This window comes from Clarias gariepinus, chromosome 7 (assembly GCF_024256425.1).
Source record: "Clarias gariepinus isolate MV-2021 ecotype Netherlands chromosome 7, CGAR_prim_01v2, whole genome shotgun sequence".
Taxonomy (NCBI): domain Eukaryota; kingdom Metazoa; phylum Chordata; class Actinopteri; order Siluriformes; family Clariidae; genus Clarias; species Clarias gariepinus.
Window position 1 is genome coordinate 25,929,037 of NC_071106.1, and position 27,384 is coordinate 25,956,420.

General features: G+C 36.6%; 1 protein-coding gene across 1 annotated transcript; it reads left to right on the top strand.

Moving 5' to 3' along the window:
• Positions 1-282: 282 nt before the first annotated feature.
• st14a (ST14 transmembrane serine protease matriptase a) lies at positions 283-19,766 on the top strand. The gene is made up of 19 exons (XM_053499767.1): positions 283-572; positions 4,898-5,057; positions 6,713-6,843; positions 6,942-7,012; positions 7,661-7,824; positions 7,913-7,942; positions 8,050-8,281; positions 11,636-11,781; positions 12,800-12,903; positions 13,025-13,122; positions 13,575-13,708; positions 14,978-15,082; positions 15,491-15,598; positions 15,693-15,809; positions 15,981-16,097; positions 16,787-16,970; positions 17,197-17,465; positions 17,661-17,797; positions 18,631-19,766. Exons 1-19 carry the CDS (start codon positions 528-530, stop codon positions 18,790-18,792), a joined length of 2,514 nt encoding a protein of 837 aa, XP_053355742.1. The 5' UTR covers positions 283-527; the 3' UTR covers positions 18,793-19,766.
• Positions 19,767-27,384: the final 7,618 nt, after the last annotated feature.

Consider the following 27,384-nt stretch of genomic DNA (forward strand, 5'->3'; position numbering starts at 1 on the left):
TTCTTCGCCTATGTGTAGCTGTGAGTGAAAACCGTAGTGATACCAATGTACCAAAAACCCAGCGCATCAACAGCGATTTCCTGATGTGTGACGTTTATGCCTTTACCTGCACTGCGCACTCTGCAGGCTCGACGTGGGCGCGGCCAGGAATTACACAGGTGAGTTTCGCTCTAAGGGACACACACACACACACACACACACACAGTAACCTGAATCCGGATATTTTTTCCTTCGCTCACACAGGTGGATGACATGTTTTGGGTTTTTGTGAGTTTTATTCTGTCGTACTGATTTTTTTACAGTGTGTATTTGCGGTTATTAGTTTTTGCGTCGTATATTTTGAACAATCGCGCTTTAATTAATAGTCTGCGGCTTTTTGTTTGCTTGGGCCCAGTCGATTCACCTGCCATCGACAAGGAACAGCAAAACTGGTTTGAGGACTGGTTTTACCCAACCTGTAGGCTATTGTTCCTGAAGGAGTGCAGTCGTGAGCGTAAAGTGGTCGAGACAACGACAGGGGGTCAGGAATGGACCCAATGGATGCAGGAATGCGGTACACTCCTAAGTCTTCGGTAGGACATTTATTTACCTCTGTTTCTTTATGGTGGAAGATTACACCTGTCTTTAACCTGTTCCTGTTTACGCCACTGTCGCTCTAGATAGTTTTACGGACTGACGGAATGGCCTGTTTTGAGTTTCACACCAATCAAGCCGGTTTACTTGGGATTTTTATAAATGTTTATATATTTAGAATAAAAAACAGACATGCGTTTTATATATATATATATATATATATATATATATATATATATATATATATATATATATATAATATATATTTTTATATAATATATATATATATATATATATATATATATATATTTTTTTTACAAAATCCATGACCTTTTTTTTTTTTTTTTACTGAACGTATTAGAAATTCAAACAGAAAACATAGATTAGAGTTACTTACTCTAAATGATGTTTTAGAAAAGCTAATTAAATTTGTTTTGGTGAGGTTTTTAATTCTTTACCTGTGTGTGTGTGTGTGTGTGTGTGTGCTTTTTAAATTTAAAATGAAAGTCTTGTGTTCAACTGAAACAGGTTAATATTTAAACTAACATACTTGATTCAAATGGCATTTTTGAAGAGAGGGGTAAACTGATGTTAAGTTTTTGTACTTCCTTATTTTTCCTACAACTTAATTTCTTAAAACTAAATGAACCTTAACAAGCTAAAGGCTAATCTCCTCCTCTGCAATTTCAGGCTTACAAAATGGACTCTGCCACCGATGCTAAAAAGTTCAATACAGTTTGCTGTTATTGGGGATTTTATTTATATATTATTCCTAATCTAATGTAATAGTGAGATTTAACATGTACCTGAGTGTATACATTACTCTATACACTAATGACTTTTTGGAATGTGTCTCTCCAGTGAAATAGCCAAGCAAGTCTTGGCATGTAGTTTTTTTCCTCAAACACTTAACGTATTTGTTTTAAGTTATTTGACAAACATGTTTTATCATGCGTTCCTGCAACAAAACTGCCTTGGTGTTGCCTTCATGCCAGCAATATGGTACATATGGAATTATGCAATATTATTAGGTTTGTTTCCCCATTCAGCAAAAACACAGTGCATAGGTAGTGTATTACTGCTAACAGCGGGGGAGGGCCGGTCCTGGGCAAAGGGATAACTCAAATGAGGTAGTTTACACGTTTTCCTAAGATATGTTTTAATATGTCGGATTAAAAATGATCGATGGGTTGATTTTAGAAAGGCTAAATGAAATACTAGTATAGTACTTTTGGTCAGGTCAGTCCAGTCACTATACGATGTAAAAGTAATTATAATATGAATTAATTAAGGACAGGACCTAATCTTTTATACTGTGTGTGTGTATGTATGTATATAGATAGATAGATAGATAGATAGATAGATAGATAAATTTATGCTAATAGTTGTACTGTAGGCAAAGTGTATAAGGTATGTTTTTAGGTTAAAAAGGAAAGAAATGATGTTAAGAATATTAGGAATAAAAAATATCACGGACGTGTTTGTTAGTCTTGCCTAGTGCTGGTTGGTGTATCATTAGATTAATTTTTGACACTCACTTGACAAGACAAAACAGCTCAGCACTGTGATGTAATTTTAGCATGCAATATTGCCACAGCCAAACATGGGAGCCAAATCTGAGTCATAGTTTCAGTATGCTTTGTCCTCTGATTACATCTGTGTGTTGCCGGAACCATGACTTGTAGTTAGTAAAATCCCCATCCGTCCTTCTGATGTGCTTTTTCACACACCTTATCCATTTTTTTTTAGGTTAAGTAAAAATAATGTTTTATTGTATTGATACATGCTTGCTAGAAAAGCTGTATACTGCTACATATCTGATAATTATATGTGTGTGTGTCTGTGTGTGTCTGTGTGTGTCTGTGTGTGTGTGTGTGTGTGTGTATATATGTATTTTATTTATATATATATATATATATATATATATATATATATATATATATAAAATAAACAAACAAAAACTATAATCGCACCCTTTTCCTTTATGAGCTTTTTGTAATCCCTGAGAACCAAGCCAAACGTTCATTAACAACACCAACAACAGTCACAACATTATTACTAAAATCAAAACATGAACTATACCATATTGCATAGCACTTTTAAGAATGGTCATTGTTGCAAACCAGCTTTACGTAATCAAAAGAAAATTATGGAAATGTGTAGGAAATTTGAAAAAATATCTTTGAGTTAAAAGGATCAGATTGTCCCTGATGAGCAAACCGAGGGCGATGGTGGCAAGAAAAACTCCATGAGATGGCAAAAAGAAGAAATCTTGATAGGAACCAAACTCAACAGGGAACCCATCCTTATTTGGGTGATAACTGATAGCAGGAAATGTTTTGCAGCCATACTCTGCGTTAGGCAGCTGGAAGTTCAATATATCAGATGATGTGTTTAAGTTAATATGGAGTCCTGTTTGTTATTGGAAGCTCGGGCTCAATTGGAAATTATGGAACTATGGGGCGACTGCAGTCACAGGTCCTCAAAGAACTGCAGGCATCAGCCAAGGCCATGGTAAAGTGTAACCGTCCCCAGTCACCACACAGACCACATTGGGCCTCCATGCGTGAAGATCTCCAAACAGAAACAGGGCACCAGTTAGACTGGTCCAGAGGGCAGAGGTGGTCTGGATCATAGGCAGCTCAGGAGGGGCACGAGCAGCTTGACAGAGACAGACCGGGAGATGGGGAGAAGAGAAAGAAAATGCCACACACCATCTAAAAATTGCGTGGTACAGTATGGGCAACTATTTAAGATTCTATTAATGATACTGGCGTAGCAACTAGAGCAAATTGTTGTAAAAAAAAGGAAGTGATTCATATTTGTTTTTTTCTCGGATTACGAGCATAATTCATTCTGGAAGCGGGCTCATATTCCAAAACACTTATAAACCAAATTTAATTTTCCCATGAGAAATAATGGAAACTCAAATTATTCGTTCCACAGCCCAAAAAAATAAATACCTAAAAATAATTAACACAAAATATTAAGTAAAAATAAAACAAATTAACCTGCATTTACTTTAAAAAAAAGTAAAAATAAATTTCTTTTGCTTTATTTATCACATGTACACACGTGGTCACAGTGTTATAGTAAACAGTACACACATGCACAGATGTTGATTATACCAGTAAAAGACGCACACTCAAACCTAGCAGGGGAGATGATTACCCACAATTCTGCAGCACAAGCGAGAGAAAAACCATTGGCTCAGTTGTGATCATGTGACGCTTGGCGTCAAAAGAAGAAGCGCATGTGTGATACATATTACTCAGTACTCGTAAACCAAGACTTGTTGTTTTCCAAGTCAAAATTTATAAAACATCTGTGCTCGTCTTGCGGAATACTTGCAAACCGCGTTACTGGCAATCCGAGGTTTTACTGTATATTATACTGCATTCTTCTTATCAAAGACACAGCTTGATTTCGGAAATAAAAAAAAAGTAGGGTTGGCTTTCATATTCAATTCAAACCATGCCTGATTACGCTGTTCCTTGCTGGAGACCACCTTTATTAAGTGGACTTGAGCATAATGCGATGGTCTGGTTGTACACAATATTACATTATTATTGTTCATATTACACAAACCTACTAAAATTTGAGGTCAAGCATACTGGGATCCATGCACTTAAACACTAATAGTAAGTACCTCAAAATTTAATTATTATTAGTGTTGGGGAATGTTACTTTTTAAAGTAACTAATTACATTACAAAACTACTGTTATTAAAAGTAATCAGTTACATTACAGCATTACCTTCTGATAAAAGTAACTAGTGCGAATACCTTTCCATTGCAGAAAATTTGTGATTCCTTATGTATGTTGTTTCAGTCAAGATCTTTATAATTATTCTACCATCATCACTCAGCAAAGTTTGGCCCTTAATCTGTTAACAACTAACAGCATGAATAACAGAGGGGCGGGTTATCGGGCGGGGCTTGCAGGATGACTTTCACACACACACTAATGAAATCACTGCTGTCTGACTCACAGATTACATAAATTGTCTGAATAACAGATTACATAAAAAAAAAAAAATAAATAACCGAGTACTTAAATGGCAGACCTCATGCGTTAGATTACTCGTTACATCAAAAAAGTAATCCAAGTACTCTAATGCGTTACAAAAAAAAGTAAAAATAAATCAGGACAGATAAGTGTTTCCGTTTGTGGGCAGGCGCCTTGTTTGTGTGTGTGTGTGTGTGTGTGTGTGTGTGTGTGTAAGTAAGGTGCTAAAGTAAGGTTCCCCCTTCCCCCTTCCCACCCACTGCTTACTATAATATGAAACAGGACCATGAGGTTCTCTTCTTCCTTGCTTCTTTAGGACAAGGACTGGGACCAAGCAGTTACATTTCTTCCAGCAACAGATTCAAAAAAGTTTGAAAAGAAGAAGCGTCCGGGGAAGACTGGGGCCATTATTGGCCTAGTCGTCTTTGCAGCCATTGTGGCTTTGATGACGGGACTTCTTGTATGGCATTTCCACTGTGAGTTCTCCTTTTATTCAGTATTGTTAAATGTCATCCACCTAATGTGTTATACATGAAACTACACTTTGGTCCGAATGCTTATATTTACTGTTGGGGCAAAAATAATGATTTTTACAACAATCTGAGCTGCAATGATCTGCTAGCAACACTTTGGGTCTTTAAGGCTCCAATTCAACAATAAAACACTACTTTTCTCCATGTAAAAAAAAACAACTATATAAACTTAAAAAAAATGTAAATGCTTATTTTGTAAGAACAACATACACTTATGGAAAACAAGAAATTCCAGTCAGTTCAAATATTCGTTTTTATTCATCAAGGCCTAAATACTAATTACGTCTTCACCAAGTTCCATGAACAAACTAAATGTCGTAGATGACAAACAACATAAATAAATGTAACACATTGTAATATGCAGTGATTGTTTTCAAAAAGTAAACCAACATTTAGAAACCAAGTTGAAATAAAAAAATAAAAAAAGTACCGTCCCTACTTCCGCAATTGAGAGAATAATTTGCAACCGGTTTAATACAGTCTAGATTAATCATAAGGAAATCTAACTACCTCTATAAAGGGAATAGTAGAATATAGTTGTTTGTCTACATAATGCCAAAAAGGAAGGACAACAGCCATGCACCTCAGTCTGGGTGGATTAAAGGCCTTGTCCAAATAAGTGGAAATTTAGTGATCTACAGTAAGAAGTAATGTTTGCATACTGGGAGTCCTCCAGGCAGTTGCCATTCACTCCTGCAAAGGGTGTCCCGGCAAATCCAGACCATGGTCAAACTGTTAATTAAGCTGCGTCACATTATACATTATTCACATTTATGAAATCCACTTTAATTGAAATAAAGAACACTACTTAGGTTAGCAAAATAGCATTTTAACAAACCACTACCATTTTCTGGAAGATTTTTTTTTTCTTGATGGAGATGTCTGGTCATGGTGGACATTGGCGTTTATCTGAAAAACCAGACAAAGCATATTCTGACAAAAATATCGTACTACAGTCAGACAGTCTAGTGGAGCAGTGATTATTGCAGCCACAGGACCTGAGAAACTTGCATAAATTCAGACAAATAAATACTATTTTACACCAGAATATTCTTTTGGTATAAAATAGTAGTAATAAATCTCAGGTGCCACCGGTGAGTCATACTGCATATGTGATCCCCAATTACACCAGCAAATTGATCAGAATGGCTAAAGAAAAAAATCAAGGTGTTGTCAAAGTCCAAACCACAATCCCAACGAGATGCTGCAGTGGGATCTTAACAGAGTTGCGCATCAATGAACAGAAGAAATGTTGTAATGAATGCGCTAGACATTTTAACATCATACAGAAAATGTTTACTTCAAGCTATTGATATTAAGAGTGTTTGGAAACCTATGAAACCTGTTGTGCTTTTTGTTGTCACCTGAGGTATTTATTTGTTTATAGAAGTTAGAGAGAACAACACAACTGTACTTCTGCCTCTCCTTAAATAAAATCTTTAAACTGATGTGTTTTTTCTTTCTCCCATGACTTTAAGATGTGAATACATTTCTATTTTGATTATTTCATTTATAGAGATTTTGTATGTAGAGATTTATGCCTTTTTTTTTGGCCCATCTAATGTTCAGAGATTTAACCTCTCTGTATGAATTTTTAGTCCGAAAGAACACCAAGGTGAAAAAGATGTATGCAGGCTCTATGAACATCACAAATCAACAATTTACGGATGCTTATGAGAACCCCGACACTCCAGAGTTTAAGGCCCTGGCAGCCCAGGTAGCAGCTCAGGTAAGAGCTATTATCAGAACACCTGGCTAAATCAGCTTCAGTTTGCTCATTGTTTGCCTTAATAAAAACATTTGTGTCCTAACATTGTTCATTTTCAGTTACGAGATCTGTACTCTGGGGTTCCGCAGCTGTCCAAGTATTATGTTGATTCTACAGTTTTTGAATTCAGGTACTGTCATTAATCTGTAACTTTTATGTGTTTCCCCACTGTAAATCTTGTCAGGTCAGAAGAGCTAACGTACTTATATGGCACAAACAAAATGCAGATACCATTGAGTATCATTTAATATTCATTCAATACCATATTTCTGTAAGTAAGGAATAGGTCTCTGCATCTGTGTATGTGTTTGACTTTGGTGTCCATTGCATGCGGTCAAAAGTGTATTTTAAGTTAATAATTCCTGAAGGATTTTATCCGCATGCAATGCAATATATACAAAAAAGACATCGCAGTCCAGACCAACACCGGTGTCTCCAGGACGGTGAAAGAAAATAAGAAGCCTGGCCATGCATAGTTACGGCGCCCCGCCCCTTTTCCTTTATCCGTGGTGCAGAACTAATTGCCGGTGCTTAAAGCTGTATAGACAGCGGAGCAGGTGTATGGTCCCGGTTATTACTTGTAAGAATAGTAATATAATAATAATAACAATAATAATATAAACATTACTAAACGGTCAGTTAATATTTTGTATTTTTTAACCCAACAAGCAAGAGAATCATACACTGAGTTGATAATAACTCAAATTTCTTGAGAGTAAAGCCAGTTGCATATTTTTTTTAAATTTAAGAACTTTGTCTCTCTTCCCTCTGTTTACAGTGAAGGCAGTGTAATCGCATATTATCTGTCAGAGTTCCATGTTCCACTGTCACAAGAGACTGCTGTGGATAATGCCATTAAGGACATGGATGATGTGATAAAGAAGCAACGGCGTCTAACGGAATCAACTGGAAATTTAATGTTTAGTAGAATTGATACCTCAGGTACATAATGGTTGCATAGTTCTATTCATTATTTTATTTTTTGGCAGTTAACCGTCTAATTCTCTCTTTGGTCCTTTTTCCGCGATAGCTTTAGATTCACGGATGTTTACAGAGAGTAGTAAGTTGTATTTTTTTTAAAATCAAAAACAAACAAACAAAAAAAACAAGTCTTCCTATTTTGTGTGCTTTGTTCCAGAAATGACACTAAGTTTTGTGTTTTTACAGAATATACGTATTCCCGGCACACCAAGCCCAATGAAGTTATTGAGATTAGGTCACCTGGATTTCCAAATGACCCATACCCACAAAATACATTTGCGCAGTGGAAATTACGGGCTGACCAAGGCAGCGTCATCAAACTGGAATTCACTACTTTCAAATTGGAGGAAGACTGCAAGAATGACTATGTGAAAATATATGACTCACTAGGGGCAATCGAGAAACGACTCATGGCTAAGTAAGTTTTTTCATTTGTTTTTTAAGAATATGTTTTAAAATGTTAAACAGGATGAAAATGGATGAAAAATAACACATTCATGCATTGACTCACTATGAATAACCACATGTGCACATGTTGAAGTTGTTCTACTTGTTAGTCATGAATATACAAGCACATTAACAATGTGCATTTGACCGTTGAAATAGTTGTCCTTATTGTACTCTGCAATATGAAACTTTTGTAGACTTATTTATAGAACACTCGACTCATGGCCTACAAACAAATAGTAATCTGTTGCGCTACACTTTGATTAATCTAATGGTTGCTAGTGGCAAGTCAATAACATTTCATGCGTGGTTAATTATTGAAGTTATTGTGTGCAAAATTGTAGTGAGCCTAATGAGTTTATTTGTAACAGGAATAAAATCTAGCCTAAGTATAGTTCACATAACTGCCAGAAGATAAAGTATATGTTGTCACTGTCCAATGCATAAACACATATTCTCACTTTTAATGGGTTTCACCAACCGTTCTGTATGTTATATAGGTTTATGTTGGCCAAATTAAAGACAAAAAAATTATACAAGGCGACACTATTCTTTACAATTTGTCCTGGTTTCAATAACTTTCTTGGTACTGTAAATCCACAATTCAAGTCCTACTTGAATTCTTATTTTGAATTTTCAATCTAATTCAAAATTTATCTAAAATAAATATCAGTTGGCTCTTTAACTACTGTCTGACATTTTGCTTGCCTCATTTGTATGAGGAGAACCTTTTTGGTTTGAATATATTGTGTATTAAGATATGGAGTTGACTCTTAGCTTTAAATTCCTAGGATGAGTGAATTAACTCTTGAGGATTGACTTTGATGTGAACCAAATGCAGGATGAAGACTTGATGACTTGACATGATCAAATGAAACAGTTTAACGTTTATTGATGCCAATTGGTTAAAAATGTAGGTCTTTAATATTATTTTACTGTGAAGTGCATGCTGCATGAGCTTTAAAGAAAGAAAAATGTTTACAATTGTTAGGATCATGTTAATTTTTAACTCAGTATGTACAAACTACAGTACCAACTTGTTTTCTGATGGAACAGAAAATAAAGCTCATTATGGCTATAAAGGGAAGACAAGCCAGAACACATTGATTAATAAGCATGATTCGAGCCGGCACATTGCAGGTGCATGGAACTTTTTAACTTTCCCACAAAAAAAGTTAAAATTAAAACATTACTTGTATGACTTGGAATAAGGACAGTAGTGCAGTGTAATGAGAAGGGTTTTAATACTGTAAAATACATTTTCTCCCTTGTAATGTGCTCAGTATTTTCCATCAAATTTGTTAGAGAATTTATGCTGAGTTTGAGTTTTTCACTGGAAAAGTAGATAATTTATTTGACTGTTGTTTATTACCTTCCATAAGTAATTGTCAAACTGGTTTCTCCCATCCTACAGAGGATCAGACCTGCCAGAAATGAAAAATAATTAAAAAAATATATAAAATTTAAATTGCGAGCGTTGTTGAAGCCAAACTGGGACTTTTGGTTGTGCAGAAGACTTTAATTGTGCATATCTGTTTCTTGCTGTTTCTCTACACACCACTTTTGTCCATAATCTGTGTATGAAGTGTATAAAGCTGTGTGTGAAGCAAGTACTTTGCAAAATAAATGCATAACAGGAAGGGAAGAAATAGTATAGAAGAAATAGTTCATAATAGAACTATTATGTTTAAAATTATGTATATATTTTTTAAGTTAAGGGATTGGGATTACACAGCTTTGTGGCCGTAAGAAGCCCACTTAGTGAGGGTACTCAGAAAAATAAAGCTTCAATTTGTTAGGCAGCATAAAGATTGGACTTTAGAGCAATGTAATAAGGCCATGTGTTTTTATAGCCCCCTCTCTGGGGTTGCTACAATTGGTCAGGTCTAGGCTTAGCAAAGTTTTATTCAATTGTTTTATTATTTATTTATTTATTTATTTATTTATTTATGTATTTATTTATGTATTTATTAAAACCAGGTAGTATATATTTGGCCTATTCATAACAGATACTGTTGATGGATGACGAGACAAGACAGTAGTCCCAGCCTAATAAGTTAAATAGGTTTTGTTCCTAGTCATAAATTATTTATGAGTAAACGATTTAAAGTTAAACAGCAACATTTTAAACTGTTATCAGTAAATGTTTTATTTCAGACCTTCATTTTATGCACCTGTTTTTATGGTTTTTACTGACAACTTTTCATATATATTTTTTTCTTTTGCCTATTTACTTATTTCCTGAACCTTGCCTTTGTAACCAGTTTTTACTAGCAACATCTCATAATATTTGGGCATGATTTAATGAAAAGTAGAAATATATTTAATTCAATTCAATTTTATTTGTATAGCGCTTTTAACAAGTTGCATTTGATGGAACAGAAAGGCCATTTAAAATCAGTGTGTTCAGAAAGCTTACTTCTAGGTGCTTGTGGTCCTATGACTAGAACTTCTGTCTTATCAGGATTAAACAGAAGGAAATTAATTAACATCCAATCTCTTATGTCCTGCACACATTGCTCAACTTTAGTAAACTGTTTTTTCTCATCCGGTTTTGCTGAAACGTATAATTGTGTGTCCTCAGCATAACAATGAAAACTAATACCATGTTTACGAATTATGTTGCCCAGAGGAAGCATGTAAAGGGAAAAAAACAGTGGGCCTAAAACTGAACCCTGTGGAACACCAAACTCCACTTGAGAACATGCGAATGGTTACCATCTAAATCTACAAACTGATAACGATCAGTCAAATAGGATCTAAGCCACAAGAGGGCCGTTCCCTTAATTCCTACTACATTTTTTAATCTGTGAAGGAGAATACTATGATCAATAGTGTCAAAAGCTGCACTGAGGTCGGGTAACACACGTCACACTACGATAGTGACTACGAGTCACTATCGTAGTGTCTTACAATAGTGACGCAACCCTGATCAGAGGCCAATAGGAAGTCATTTACTACTTTAACAAGTGCTGTCTCTGTGCTGTAATGAGGCCTAAATCCTGACTGATACAGTTTGTTTATGCTATTTCTATGTACAGTAGATATGAACTTAGCTGCTGTGATACTACCTTTTTCAGAATTTTAGAAATAAAGGGGAGGTTTGATATCGGCCTGTAATTGGAAAGCTGACAGGGGTCGATCATTTTTTTTACTTGAAACAAGCAATTTTATTTCTTCAGTTTCAGTGATTAGTAAGTTCTAAATTACTATAAAAGTACAAACACCATTTTAATATTAACATTAGGATATCATTCATGTTGTATTTTATTATTTAAAGTTATGAATAATTGGATCTTTTTGCATTTTTTATTTTGGCTAATAGGAAATGTGGACACTACTCTCCCAATAACCCTCTTAGCCTCATCTCCTCTGGAAATGTGATGCTGGTGACTCTGGTAACTAATGATGATGGGGAGTATCCTGGTTTTAGAGCTCAAGTGACTCAGGTGCCTGGAGGCAATGCTAGAGGTATGAATGAGAACTGTTTTAGGAAGCGATGGGTAGTTTGTCCAGCATATTAATTTACAGTTCATTTACTGTCAGATACATAGACACCTGGCCATCATATGTATATAGCTCTTTCCCCAAATTGTTGCCACAAATTTCTAAAGCACACAATGGGTCACTTTTCACTTTGGGGGAAAAACATATGGCGTTCGATGGCATATGAGGTACAAAGTTGATCCCCAAGTAGTTATAACATCATAGTTGCAAAAGTTGTTTAAATCAAGGGATTTATCTAAAAGATAGAAATCTACAGAATCCACATACAGTATGTAGATGTCCAAAAAAAAAAAAAATTAATAGATTTATATATGAAGTCAAACTTGTGCTAATGGTGCTAAATTAAAAATGGTCCCTTGACTAGAATGTCTTTGTATGCTGCGGCAATAATAATTCCCTTGCTGGAAATGTGGGGCCCAGGCCTGTTGGAGGATGTGATTGGCCCTTTGCACACATCAAGACTCAGCAAAACTGTTTTGCCAAGGTTGGTTTGGAAGAACTTACGTGACCTGCACAGGACCCTGACCTCAACCCCACTGAACAGAACTTTGGGCTGAACTAAAGCATTAATTGCACACCAGGCTTTCTCACAGGATCACTTGCACAGCTTCACTAATGCTCTTATGGCATAAATTTTACATCTACGTTCTGGTAGAATGTATTTCCAAAAGTGTGGAGGGGGAAGCAATGCCAATGAACTTTTGGGCCACTATTGTGAATATGTGTACTAATTTTGACATGGGTTGATACATAATAGTTAATAAGCAAGAATGCAATGTAAAATGTCCAAATATTGCTTAAATCAGTGTGGGCAGTAGGATTATTATTAACATAGACAAAAAGAAGGCATGACTCTGGGATAATTCTTCTTTTTTTATATTATACTGTATATACTAAGTCTGCTTTTGTCTAAATAAATGCCTTCAAATACTCCTTATATTTAGTCCGAATTAAAATCATATTTTCTCCTGTTTGTCTATAGCAATGTCGTGTGGTGGAACTCTAACCGGAACTTCTGGAACCTTTACATCACCCAACTTTCCAAAATATTATCCCCCGAAAATGAGGTGTGAATGGAATATTCAGGTTAGGCAGTCTTTTCTTTTTCCTTCTTTCTTTCTTTCTTTCTTTCTTTTTTTTTTTAATCTACTATGTAAATATTCCAAAAATTGCATATAATAAGGTTGTATGTACTTCTGTCCCAAAGGTGCCATCGAATATGTATGTCAAGGTGGTCTTCTCTAAGTTCATGATGTCCATTGGTGAAACTTGTTTGAAGGATTATGTCCAGGTCAATAATGAAAAGTGAGTGATCATGCAGTTTCATGTACTTGATGTGTGTGTGCGCTTTTGCCTGTTCCAGCAGTCACAAAAATATTAGCAGCAACAGTATAAGAGTACAGCAATTTATTATGTCTCACCGCCAACACACATGCACGCACATATGCACACACACACACACACACACACACACAAACACACACACACACACACACACACACACACACACACACACACACACACACACACACACACACACACACAGAAATTTATGGATTACAGAATTAACCTTGTCAATAACCAAATACTTATGAAACTGACTATGTACAATACTGGAATATTACAGGAATACTGAAAAAGGTTAATCCCATAAAAATTAAAATAAAATTTAGTTTAATGCCAGTGTATTTTAGCCCAACATTCTGGAAAGTAAAGACTTCTGCGTTCTGGTGTTAACTTTATATGTTTCTTTATAGGCTTTGTGGTGAACTACCTTCTTCCACTGTGCGGACCAGCACCTCAAACCAAATGACTGTTGTTTTCTACTCCGATGAGTCATATGTGGATCGAGGGTTTAATGCAACCTTTACAGCCTTTGAACCAAGTAACCGTAAGTGCCAAGCCCTAAACTCTATCGGGAACTCATTACATGTGCATCTCAATGACCTAGAATATCATTAAAAATTTTATTTATTTCAGTAATACAATTAAAAAATTGAACACAGACTGATGTATTTCAAGTGGTTATTTCTTTTTTCATTTAAATTATTATGGCTTACAGCTAATTACCTCAAAACACCTGCAAAGGTTTCCTGAGCCTTTAAATGGTCTCTCAGTCTGGTTCAGTAGGCTACACAATCATAGGGAAGAATTCTGTCTTGACATTTGTCTAGAAGATAAAGTGTGGTAGAAAAAGGTGTTTAAGCAACAGGGTTAACTGCAGCTTTGAGAGGATTGTTAAATGAAGCCTATTAAAAAATTTGGGGGATATTTACACGGAGTGGACTGCACCTGGTGTCAGTGCTTCAAGAGCCACCACCCCAGATGTATTCAGGACATGGGCTACTGTTGCATTCCTTAAATCCACTCTTGAAACAGAGACAACGTCCAAGGCATGTTACCTGGCCTGAGGATAAAAAGGACTGAACTGTTGTTCCACTTTTTAAATGGAAGTTAGTTTTGCATTTCATTTGGAAATCAAGTTCCTGTGAGAGGAGAGGCACAGGAGTGGCCCAAGTTGCTTGAGGTCCAGTGTAAAGTTTGCACAGTCAGTGGTGGTTTGAGGAGCCATGTCATCTGCTCGTGTTGGTCCACTGCGGTTTATCAGGTCCAAGTTCAGCACAGCTGTCTACCAGGACATTTTAAGAGATTGGTTTTGGAGATGTTGATTTCATTTTCCAGCAGGGCTTGGCACCTGTTCACACTGCCTAATACTGTACTAATATAGTACTAATACCTGGTTTAAGAAGGTGCGAGACATCAGACCCAACAATGCAGAAGAACTGAAGGCCACTTTCAGAGCAACCTGGACTTCGGCAGTGCCACAGACTGATCACCGACCAAGTATTGAGTCCTATACATGTTCATACTTTTCAGTAGTCCAACATTTCTGTGTTTAAAAACTGTCTAAAGTAATTTTCTGAGATACTGAATTCTGGGTTTTGAGTAGCTGTAAGCCATAATAAATAAAATATCAGTCTTTATGTAATGGATCTATATAATGTGTGTTTCAGTTTTTTAATTTAATTACTAATAAATGAACTTTTTGATGATATTCTAATTTATTGCGATGCACCTGTACATATCTATTCAACACCTTCAAGTGCCAAAAGCAGTTACAGCCATCATTAATGCTTCTTGCTCCATCTCGTGCCCTCAGCATGTCCTGATAGGTTCTTATGCAACAACAAACGCTGTGTCAGCCCTACCCTGCGCTGTGATGGCTGGAACGACTGTGGAGACAGTAGTGATGAGAAGACTTGCCGTACGTACTCCCAAGACACTTACCTGGAATGCACAAATATATTTGGTTGTCAGGTTTTCTGTTAATCAAAATTATCTTTCACACATTTACTAACACATTTTTATATAAGGCAGATTCAGCAATACTCCCTCCTGGTCCATTTTTAGTATTTGGTCTGAATCCAGAGAAATGCAACATATTTTTAAACTAACTCTATGCATCATATAAGCTCATAATAAGCTCTATTTGCCTGGAAAGGTGATCACTATTAGTTAAACCTTCTTAACCTTAGTAGAAAAGGCAGTTCCACTCAGTAGCTCTAATCATTCAGCCATTAATTTTTTTGTTTATTATTACTACATATGTGCTACTTGCATAAGTAAATATGATGTGTGAATACTTTTTTAATGTTAATTTTTATTCCTACAGAGTGTGACGCTAACATGATCAGCTGTAAGAATGGTCTGTGTAAGCCATTGTTCTGGAAATGCGATGGTGTTGATGACTGTGGAGACAAAACTGATGAAATGAATTGTGGTAAGAATTGTAATCTCTAATTACAGTTTTTCTGTATTGTAATTTTGTCTTTGTATAAAATATTGTCATCTCTCTCTCTCTCTCTCTGCCTCAGCTACCTGTAAAGAAGGAGAATTTGTCTGTGGAAATGGTCGCTGTATCTTACAGAAACAAAGATGTGATGGGAGAAAAGACTGTGATGATGGTTCAGATGAAGCAGACTGTGGAAAACGTAAGTTAAAGGAAAACACAAAATTTGGCATGGACTAGCAATATAGTAATGCTTCTTGTGTAAGAAACAGTACCTCATGTTTGTGCTAAGATTATCCATGATGCTATCTAATTCTATTTAGTATGGTGCTGTTGCCATGGTATTCATGTTTGGCCCTTTTTCCTCTACCAGGCACTGTGTGTCAGGAAACTAATTTCCAGTGCAAAAATGGCCAATGTGTCACTAAGGAGAACCCAGAATGTGATGGACAGAATGACTGCACAGATGGGTCTGATGAGGATTGTGGTGGTAAAATCTTACCTGTGGTTTATCTTTTTAATAAATTCTTTATTAACAAATATTTATTATTTGGGATTTTGTATATAATATTTGATTATCAGCTTCATCCAATTCATCCCTTTATGCCCATAAATCACCTTGGGGTGATTTCGATTGAACACTTGATTTAAAAGGAAACTAAAACAAACTGAGGCAACACACAAAAATCGTTAGAAATTAAGTAATTGATTAATCATCATGATAACATAATAGCAAGGTGATTTGCCAATATCTAGGATACTTTTAAAATGGCACTTTCCTACATCAGCATCATTCAAGAATTAATGGTGGGCCTACGCCAGAGTTTGCTGGCCCCACGTGGCCCCACATGAAAGATATTAAATAATTTTCTGGTGTTCTTAGATATTAAATTGTTCAATTAAAAATCAACTAGTAGCATAGCACATTTAGTAGAGGTTGTTTGAGACGGGTACCTTTCATGTTTCTGTTGCATAAGTCTATTTGGGAGAACTTGTTGTGCCTGCATGTTCAACCTGCCTTCTTTCCTCGTTCATGGCCAATTCTCAACCGTGCCCTTGTTGCCACATGGTGGTATCATTAATTATTAAGGTCTTGCATAATACAATATCAAATCACTTACCCTGACTTTAGATTCTTTTGTTTATGTCTTTATTAATACTTCTTTGCCTCTATTCTAGTGTGTGGATTGCATCCTTTCAAGACCTCCCGTATTGTGGGAGGGCTGGATGCAACGGAGGGAGAGTTTCCTTGGCAGGTCAGCCTTCATATAAAAAACTCTATTCATGTGTGTGGAGCATCACTCATCAGTGAAAACTGGCTAGTCACTGCTGCTCATTGTGTTCAAGACGAACCAAAAGTTAGGTAAATATTGTTGATTTTTCTTCTTCATATCTACCAGGGCGATTAGTTTAAAATAGAGAATGGTTTTTAGGTAGTATATAGCTTACCAGAAATTGTTTGTCTATATTATTATTTTCCTCTATTTATAAATAGGATTATGTACAAAAGGGTTTTTATATGGACAAAGTAACATTTTAAATATGTCCTAAGCAGTACAAAAACTGTGTGTATTTGTTTTTGTGGACAGGCTCTCTCAGCCAGGCTCATGGGAGGTGTATTTGGGTCTCCATACACAAAAGCAGATGGATAAAGCAGAAAAGCGTAACCTAAAGAGAATAATTCCTCACCCTAGTTACAATGAATATACCTTTGATAATGACATAGCTCTCATGGAACTGGACAGCCCCGTCGCTTTTAAAGACACCATCCGGCCCATCTGTTTACCATCTCCCTCTTACAACTTCCCCGCGGGCAAATCAGTGACGATCACTGGCTGGGGGGCCACCAGAGAAGGAGGTGGGTTTTTTTGAGTTTAATGCCTATGATGTGACTTGTTAATTACTAGCTGTAATTGGTGAACTTGGTCAGCTCAAGCACTTGGTTACATCACAAAGGCTGTGAGCAAACCAGATATTTCTCTGGAAGGACTTGATAATTTAAGTGTAATAAATATTAAAGTAAGTGTGTGTGTGTGTGTGTGTGTGTGTATAGGCGCTGGTGCAACAGTACTGCAGAAAGCAGAAGTCCGAATCATTAACAGCACAGTATGTGATACACTGATGAAAGGGCAGCTCACTTCGCGCATGACATGTGCTGGGGTTCTAACAGGAGGGGTGGATGCCTGTCAGGTATAGTGTACTTTTTTTTTCTCTCTTAATTGAATGTCCATTTCTAAATGCATCTATCTGTCTGTCTGTCATGTTCAAAAGTTAATATCCCCTCTTTTAATTGTAAAGTTTTTGTGTCTCAAGATTAGGCCAACACAACATCAGCAAACTTTTTCTTAATGCCATTATTAAGTGAAAGGAAACGTGGCCGATACTAAATACCCCCCATGATTAAATAGCTTATTGATCCACCTTTACTGGCAATAACTTAAAATAATTGTTTCCTGTATGACTTCATCAGTCTCTCTGATTCTTGTGGAGGAATTTTGGTTTATTCTTCTTTACATCATTGCTTCAGTTTATTGCGGTATTTAGGAATTTGCTTATGCGCAGCTCTCATAAGGTCTCACCCCAGCATTTCAATTGGGTTGAAGTACTTTGACTAGACCATTCCAAACCCTGATTCTTTTCTTTTTCAGCGATTCTAATAGATTTACTGGTGTGCTTTGGATCATTATGTTGCGTTGCATGACCCTACTGTATTTGGCAAACAGATCAGCTTATATTATATATATAATATAAATAATATAAAATGTATGTGTGAATTTATGTATGTAAATAATATAAAAATGTAAGTATGTGTGAATTTATGTATGTAAATGATATATAAATGTATGTATGTGTGAATTTATGTATGTAAATAATATATAAATGTATGTATGTGTGAATTTATGTATGTAAATAATATATAAATGTATGTATGTGTGAATTTATGTATGTAAATAATATATAAATGTATGTATGTGTGAATTTATGTATGTAAATAATATATAAATGTATGTTCCCTCTTCCAGGGTGACTCAGGGGGCCCTATGACCAGCTCTAATTTAGCTGGGCGAACATTCCTGGCAGGTGTGGTGAGCTGGGGTGATGGGTGTGCCCGAAGAAACAAACCTGGAATTTACACCACAGTCCCCAAATTCCGTGCCTGGATTAAAGAACAAACAGGAGTATAATTGTAGAGAAAAAAAATGGGTTTTTGGAACACAGGGTTACCAGGACATAAGTGAATCATGTCTAATATATAATGTAATTCATTCTGTTTATGTGCCTGAGAGGACAAATAGGGACAATTACAAACGAGCTGTTAAAAGATGTTTGATGAGACTCTAAACATAGGTCAGTGTTGTATTTGACCCACATCATCATGAGCCTGTGTCTATTTAGCAGTCTTTGGGCTTTTTATTTTAAATTATGTCTGCTGCCAAAATGCAAATTAATTTCTTGAAATTATTGATTGAAATATTATGCAGCATAGAGAACTGGTTTAGATTTATATATTTAATGAAATACCAGGCTGTATTTTTACTGTAAATAGACTAAAAGATTTTACTTTTTAAGCGTTTCTTGATAAGAAATTACTTTGAAAACAATACTATTTAATGTGTGTTTTTATAAATATTAACTGTTTATACTGTAGGTCTGATTATTTTATAGGTTTTTATTTTCTTATTTCTAACACTCTGGGATGCCTAAATACACAGAATATACAGTAAAATGTGACTTTCTTGTTCTTTTTGTTCTTTTTTTGAAAGGGTTGGGTGATTTGTAGCTAGAGCATACTGGTCTGTCATCCTTTAAATGTTGCATTACTGTGCCATTTTTAGGTAATTTTAAGAAATTTGCTTGCCCATTGACCAGTTTTGTGTGTTTTTATTTTAATGTTTTTTTTTTATCATTATTATTGATTACTTCATGTTGTACAATATCAATGTTTTTCTTAAAATCTACTTACTGTGCACAAGATGAGTGTTTTAAACTTGTATCTTAATAAATGAAACATCCTTCTTTCTTTTTCTTCTTAAAATGGGATTTAGATCTTTGTATGTCCTAAGTCGTGTGTGTCTGCCTGGTTTCATTTCAGTCAAATAGGAGGCATGCTTGATATTTGATTGGCGCCAAAAATAAACTGAATAAACGTGTAAATAGATGACTCTTGCCGATTTAAATGAAAGCTTGTAGCTACTGTACATCTTCCCTTTTTAGACAAGATGAATACTATTGTCTTAAGGCAATGAAAACTGTTTTTAAATGCCCTATCAGGTTTTTAAACTGTTTTTAAATGACTTATCAGGTCGCATAAATACATTATGGAGCTATCTGCTTGGAAGCTACTGTTAAAAAGTGGGGATCACCTCCTCTCATTTATTTCTAAGAATGTTTTTTTTTTCATTATGGCCGCGTTTTGTTGATGCTAAGTTGACCTTATTATTTCCTTGATGACATTTTTGTTTGGCAGTTGTTTGTTTTGCTACAGATACAGCTATTTTCAATTGCCAGCTGGTCCATGATGGAACCTGGGCTGATTCCCAAACACAGTGAAACAGTGAATGCAGCTTTGCCTCCTTAATGCCTCTAAGCACCATGATGGTAAGCCAGTAGTAATGCTGTGTATATCCACCAGGTGGAGTGGGGATTTTCCCTCAAATAAATCCCACACCACTCTCATGGTCTCCAAATAAACTTCTCGGTCTACTGCAGTACACGCATGGAGAAGACTGCAGACTTTACAGTTGCCCAGATGCTGACCAAAATCCTTTACAAGGAGGGTCATCACTAAAAGGGCTGGCTGTATGCAGTGTATCAAGGTCCACTGAAGGCATCTTCAGGCAAGAGGTTACAACCGTTATGTTCCTAGAATCAAGCCTCTCCTGAACCAGAGACAAGACTAAAATGAGAAGGAGAAAAAAGGAGAAAAAGAATTGGACTTTGCTCATTTGTCTAATTTCTCTTTTCAGACAAAAGTAGTTTTGCATTTCTTTTTGAAAATTAAGGGCCCAGAGTCTAAAGGAATAGTGGAGAGGCACAGAAATAAAAATTGATTAAAGTCGGTTGTGAAATTTCCACAGTCAGTGATGATTTGGTGTGCCGTGTCTTTAGATGGTGTTGGTCCACTGTTTTTCAGTCCAAAGTCAACACAGCCATCTACCATAAGACTTTAGAGCACTTTATGCTTCCATCTCCAGATGATCTTTACGGAGCTGCTGATTTCCTTTTTCAGCAGGATCCGCCCACAGTGCCAAAAATACCACTAAATGCATTGCGGACCAGGAAATTACTGTGCTACGGCGGATACTTTGGGTCATGTGGATTGCAGGGTGGGCCCTCCATAGAATAGGCTTGTTTGTCTGGCAGATCCTATGGATGCTTGCTTCTGTCATGGCCAGTGTTTACTTTTTGTGGCAGTGTAACTTTTCTGTGATTTTGGGTGGGGTGGACTGGTCTTTGCTCCCCAGGGGTGTAGAGAAGTCTTGGGTGCCCATGATTCTGTCACCAGTCAGATATAATTGCTATACAGTGTTATGACTTAACTGTGTACTGTGTATATACATACAGACAGCTCTGGAAAAATGAGACCACAGCAAAATTACTGTTTTCCTAGGTTTTGTGTTTTTTTTTTTTTTTACAAAATAAACGTACAGTAATTAATTTTACATTTATAATCTAAGGACACAATATCTCACTCATCGTCTATACTGCTTTATCCTGTATTGAAGGTTGCGGGGGGCCTGGAGCCTATAAAAGGAGACTTAGGGCATGAGCCGGGGTAAACTCTGGACAGGGTGCCAATCCATCGCTGGGCACATATACACATTCACACACTCACTACGGGCAATAGAGCCTAATTTGCATGTCTTTGGATTCTGGGAGGAAACCCGCCAAGCACGGGGAGAACATGCAAACTGCATGCACACACAGACGGGAATCGAACCTGGACCTTAAAGGTTCAAGGCGACAGTGATAACCACTACATCACCTAACTTGTATTTCTATTTTTTGTATGCAAAGACTTTTACCCAAATTAATTATGCAAAGTCACAATATATATTTTTTCTTTTTCTTCTGGTTACATTTCAGACAAATCATATTTTCTGTGTTTAAGTACAGTACCTTGCTTTGCATTAAAAAGGTTATGAATACTCCATTTTGTTTTCAGAAACTCCTGGAGCCATCGTGGCTCCTGCAAAGACCCATGCAAAAAGTCATATGCCAATTTAAAATACTCTTATTGCTGCATTATAAAAAAAATATATGTTCAAATATATGTCATCACCCACTCTCTCTGCTGTGAGGGCTCTAATACCGGAGTTGGGGGATGGTTATCTCTACCTAAGACATCTAGACATAACACTTACTATGAGCCTAATTTGATACTGTTTGGTGGTTAATAAGTTTTGAAGTCTAGGAACGGAGGAAATGAAACTTAAGTAGAATATAGTGACAAACATTGTAAAGACAGAGACGAACAGATGGATAACAGTGAACCAGGAAACTAGAAAATATTAAAGGTTCCATGTTTTTCTATTTCTGTAACAAATTATCACAGGTCTCAGAGGTTTTCCCCAAGTTAATGCTCTAGCTAAAATAACTATAAGATAATATTGTGTTGTTTCACTCCTCTGAAAATACCATTTCAGTGGCTATGTAAATTGAATACTGCCCTACCACAAATCTACAATTCCCTACTAGAAAACAGCAGAGCTAAGCAACAAGCTGGGACGGTTTCATATAAAAGTCACATTAAGGGGAAATCTAATTGGTTTGTTTAAGCCCTGGGCAATACAAAACTGGTAAAAGCAGGAAATGTATTTTCGCCTGTTTTATTTGTACATGCAAGCTGGAAACCCATCTGTGTGAAAACATGTCAAAAAATGAGTCAAAATGGAAACTATGCATACAACTATATGATCAAGGTGCTTTTAAACTTTTGGGCCATGTGATGCTGCCCACCCAGCTTGTTGGGGCCAGGGGTAGCTCAGTGATTAAGGCATTGGACTACAGGTCGGAAGGATCAAACCCCACAACCACCAAGTTGCCACTGTTGGGCCCTTGAGCAAGGCCCTTAACCCTCAACTGCTCAGATGTATAATGAGATAAAAATGTAAGTCGCTCTGGATAAGAGCGTCTGCCAAATGCCTAAATGTAAATGTGAAAAGCACAAATCAAAATCATATTCTATTCAAGTATAAAAATGTAGTAATGAATCCTCCCGTTGTACAGAGGCTGATATAGTGGATTTTGCAGGTACATCTGTTAGCTCCTTGAGTGACAAATTCAGCCTTTCTTTTCATGCAGTAAAAAACCTGGTAAAATAACAACACAAATGTGCTATGGCCTTAACTGTTAATGTATAAAATGGAAGCTCTGATCTATTATTTTAACTTTTGATCTCAAACTCTTCAGTATATATTAAAAAGCAAAGAAATTGGCCTTGTTATTCCAAGACATTTGATTTACATGATATATACTGTACATATATTGTGTAAAATATATTTTGCATGACAGAAAACAAATTCTCCTTTTTGGAAGGTCCTGCATTAAGCAAAAAAAACCCAACAAAAGATATGATCAAATCACTGAAATTGTCTGACACATTATTAAAACCTGGAAAAGTCTTTGAAGAAATATGGTCATATGACCATGATCTGAGATTACTTAAACCCTTAAGGATGCATTATTCAAAATAGACAAAAGAAAATCACAGTTATTAATAATTAAAGTAAAAGCGTTTTTAAATACACAATGTGTATGGTGGGATTATGAGGATTGTGGGTATGTCAGGGTAAGAAGGAAAGAGCATGAAGAGATGTACCCATCATGCACAGTGCCTACTGTACATGTCTCTGGAGATGTTAGTGTTATGATCTGTGGTTTGCCTCAGTTGGTCACTTGGTGAGGACTGTTATAGGTAAATACAAACATAGACAATTTTAGCCTACCCAATCTCTTGAGGGCAATATACACTGACAGCTTCACAATAATGCAACTGAAAGTTAAATCTGCTACAGGAATCATTTCTGTACACTGCTGAATAAAGAGTAATGCATAGAAATAAAATTTATATTTCACTAGTTACTAACACCTTTCTAAAAGCAGATAGCATAAAAAGAAACTACTCCAAAAGGTTTAGGTCTAGGTGGACAATTGTACTACTTTTAGTCTAAAAGTTCTTTATAGAAAAGCAGCAGCCATTTTTTGCCTAACTAGAGACAGAATTTGTGTAGGAAATTTACACTAAGGAGTGGGAGGTCATAAGTCATCAGCTCTTAAAAGCTGGAGGCCATGCTGATGCTCCAAAAAGGAATAAGATGAGAGCAGGGTGATAAGTCATGATGACAGTAGTGTGGATGATAAGAATAAAGGAGAAGGAGGTCACCTATGTGCCTGAGAATGGGGTGGTGATGATGATGACAAACCCAAATTGATTTTCCAGAGGAGCCTCTACTGTAGCTAAAAACCAACGATGTAGAAAAATTCCATGGGTGGGGAAGTACCATCTCAGTTACAACCTCCTGACTCTGATAGTCATTGTAATCCGAAATACCACTTCCTCAAATCTGAGCCCCGAGACCACAGAGAAAGACAAAAACCCACCAACAAACTTTAAATGGCTCCTATTGATAAACACATTACATTGTCTAATCCAGTGTTTTTGAATCTATTCCTAGCCCCTGGTCCTTATTTAACTAATCAACTAATTAAAAGCATTTTGTTTAAGAGCCACTGCTTTTATCCAACCATAAGTCATTATGGGCATGATGATATCCCAAAACAGAATTTATCAGCTGTTCAAATACTGTATTAAGACTCTATGCTAAAGAAGGCTCACAAATGCTTGTATGAAACATAAGTAAGGGGAAGAGGGATATTATCTTTGCTATGCTGGATGAAGAGGAATGTAAAAACTGCAAGTCAGTGAGAGTGCAACAATCTGCATTCAGAAATGTGACACCACTTTTAACTTCCTCATCTGTCAAAAGTAGAAGGAATAGACAAAGGAAACCAGAGACAGGAAAAAATCATCAAAGTCAGCTCTAACCCATAGTGTTGATTTCTGGAAGGTTATCATGTTGCCTTGTATGCCTGGGGTGATGAGATCAGTGTTCACTAAATCTAACTTTGCTTTTCACAAGACATTTACCACTGTTGGAAAAAAGTCCCAATTTAAGAAGAAGGACATTTTAATAATATGGCCTGAGGGGGTTGCTGGAATGAAGGCAGAGAAGGTGATATCTATATATGTCTATCATCAAGCATTTACTTCTGTAGGTGGACATAAGAATTAGTGTCTCTTCACAACTTCATTGTAGTAAATTACCTAACAACTGCACTTGGGGATGTGACCCAACCCAAATATCTCTCAACAGTATGTTTATTCAAAACCAACCCAACCAACAGAACCAGAGACAACTTGAAAAACTTGAAAACTTGGAAAGACAGATCTGCAATTGGAAACAACAGACTGCAACGCATTCTTATTCATTATGCTGAGACAGTAATTGGCTGCAGTCTGCAAATGCTCAAGGAACTACTTGACTCTAGAACATTAAAGCTTATATTGAACTTCCAGCCCCGTAACAAACAGTATGACAGAAAAAATCCTCTTAATCCTTCTTCTTATTGTTATCTCAGGGAGCTTTTCCTTGCCACTGTCGGCTTGCTCACAAGGGACAATCTGATCATATTATTTTATACATATTTTCCCACACATTTCATACTAATTTTCCTAATTATCTTTTAATTCTTTAAATCTGATTCGTGACGATGCCCATTGTTAAAAAGTACAGTTACAGTACAGTGTTATAAAAAGCATTTAAAACAATTTGGAGTTCAATCTTCTAAAATGAGAGAGATTCAAAAGTGGAAAGCATTCATGACATCTTTCCAGGAGTTGATGTCCCAGCACATTCACCCAAATGTCAGACAATACAGAGTTACATCTCAGACGATACAGGACATTATTGAGCATCCTAAATTCTGTTTAAGTCCATGACAGAACAATTGAAAGACGGCTGAACAAGTACAGTTTGTTTGGTTGGGTGCCAGGAGAAAGCCTTCTTCTGTCTAAAAGGAACATCTAAGCATGATTGACATTAGCAAAACTGTGTCTAAAGCAAAGCACAAGGCTTCTGGAACAATGTCCTGTAGACAGATGAGATCAAAATGTAGTTGTTTGGCCTTAATGCCCAGCACCATGTTTGGGGAAAACCAAACAGCATTTCAGCAGAAACATGTCATACCCACTGGTAAGCATGGCGCTAAGAGGTTGATGATTTTGTTTTGCAGCCATAAGACCTTGGCACATTTGACCAACTTGGGAAAAATTGAGCCATGCAACAGAAATGCCAACTGAAATGCTGTGGTGGAACCTTAAGAAAGCTGTGCATAAGAGAATTTACAAAAGCCTTAATAAACTGAAGCATCCTTGTAAAGAAAAATCTGCCAAAATTTCTCCACAGTGATGTGAGAAACTTGTATATGAATATTAAAATACTTCAAGCTATTGCTGCTAAAGGTTGAGCTACGTGCTATTGAATCATAGGGCAATTAGTATTGCCCACATATTTTTGTTGGCTTCATTTGTTAAATAAATAACAACATGAAAAAAAAAAGTTCTTGGATTACTTCATATTTTTTCTCTTCTTTTAATGAATATTTTCCAACAGTTTGATCTACCTTACCAAAACAAATTTCTTGTATTTGAAAACTTTTGAAGGTATTAATTGTTTCTGATTAATATCTTTCCGGCAGCCCGGTTACTTAGTGGTTAGCACTGTTGCCTTCCACTTCCAGGTCTAATTCCCGCCCTGGGGTCTGTGTGCATGTAGATTGCTGGGTGGGTTTCCACCGGGTGCTCCGGTTTCCTCCAACATTCCAAGGACATGGATATTAGGCTAATTGCTATTCTTGAATTGCCCATAGTATATGAATGAGAATGTGAGCGTGTGCCTTGCAAGGGCTTGGCACCTCGTCCAGGGTGTACCCCCGCTTGTGTCCTAAGTCTCCTGGGATATAGGCTCCAGGCCCCTCACGACCCTGTATACAGGATAAAGTGGTATGGAGATAAGTGTATGAGAGAGTGACTCACATATACCTTTCCACAATGAGATTCCATGCTGAGGCGTGTTCAAAATCTAGAGAAACAGCTCTGAATGACTTAAGGTGCATGTTATTTTATGTTCGATTTCTAGATGCTTATTTGCATCGAGTTTTCACACTCACGCGCGCGCGCACAATGCAGCTGACTGATTACTATATACGTAGTATTTATATGGCAGTGTGACACGGCTTGACATACTGACGTAAAAAAAAATGATTAAATGTGAAATCTGGTCGGTGGAGTCTAAACTCAGGTATTTATTGAAATGAAAACCTGAGAAAGTATTGTAACGTAAAATATTGTTTCCCCCTAACTTCTTACTGTAAAACGCTTTTCAGTACAACATGCATGACACGTGACTGATTTAGATCCCGCCGCTCGGACTGTTCCCTGATCAGCCGCACAGATATCGGAAAGCTTATTTATGACTGTAACCTGCGCTTAAGGCAAAGCAGCATCTGGATATTAAACCACAAGACATAAAAAAGAAATGGCATTCCCATACAAGATATTTTTCATTAGATGTCCATTTTATGTGATTTCAAGTTGGCACTTGGTATGTTTTGAACCGTGACTTAATTTCCGGTAAAATGCGAAGTGACCAGTGGGAGGTGCTTCTGGCCGTGTAGGCGGGGTTCTGAGCGCTGATTGGACGACTGGCAGGAGA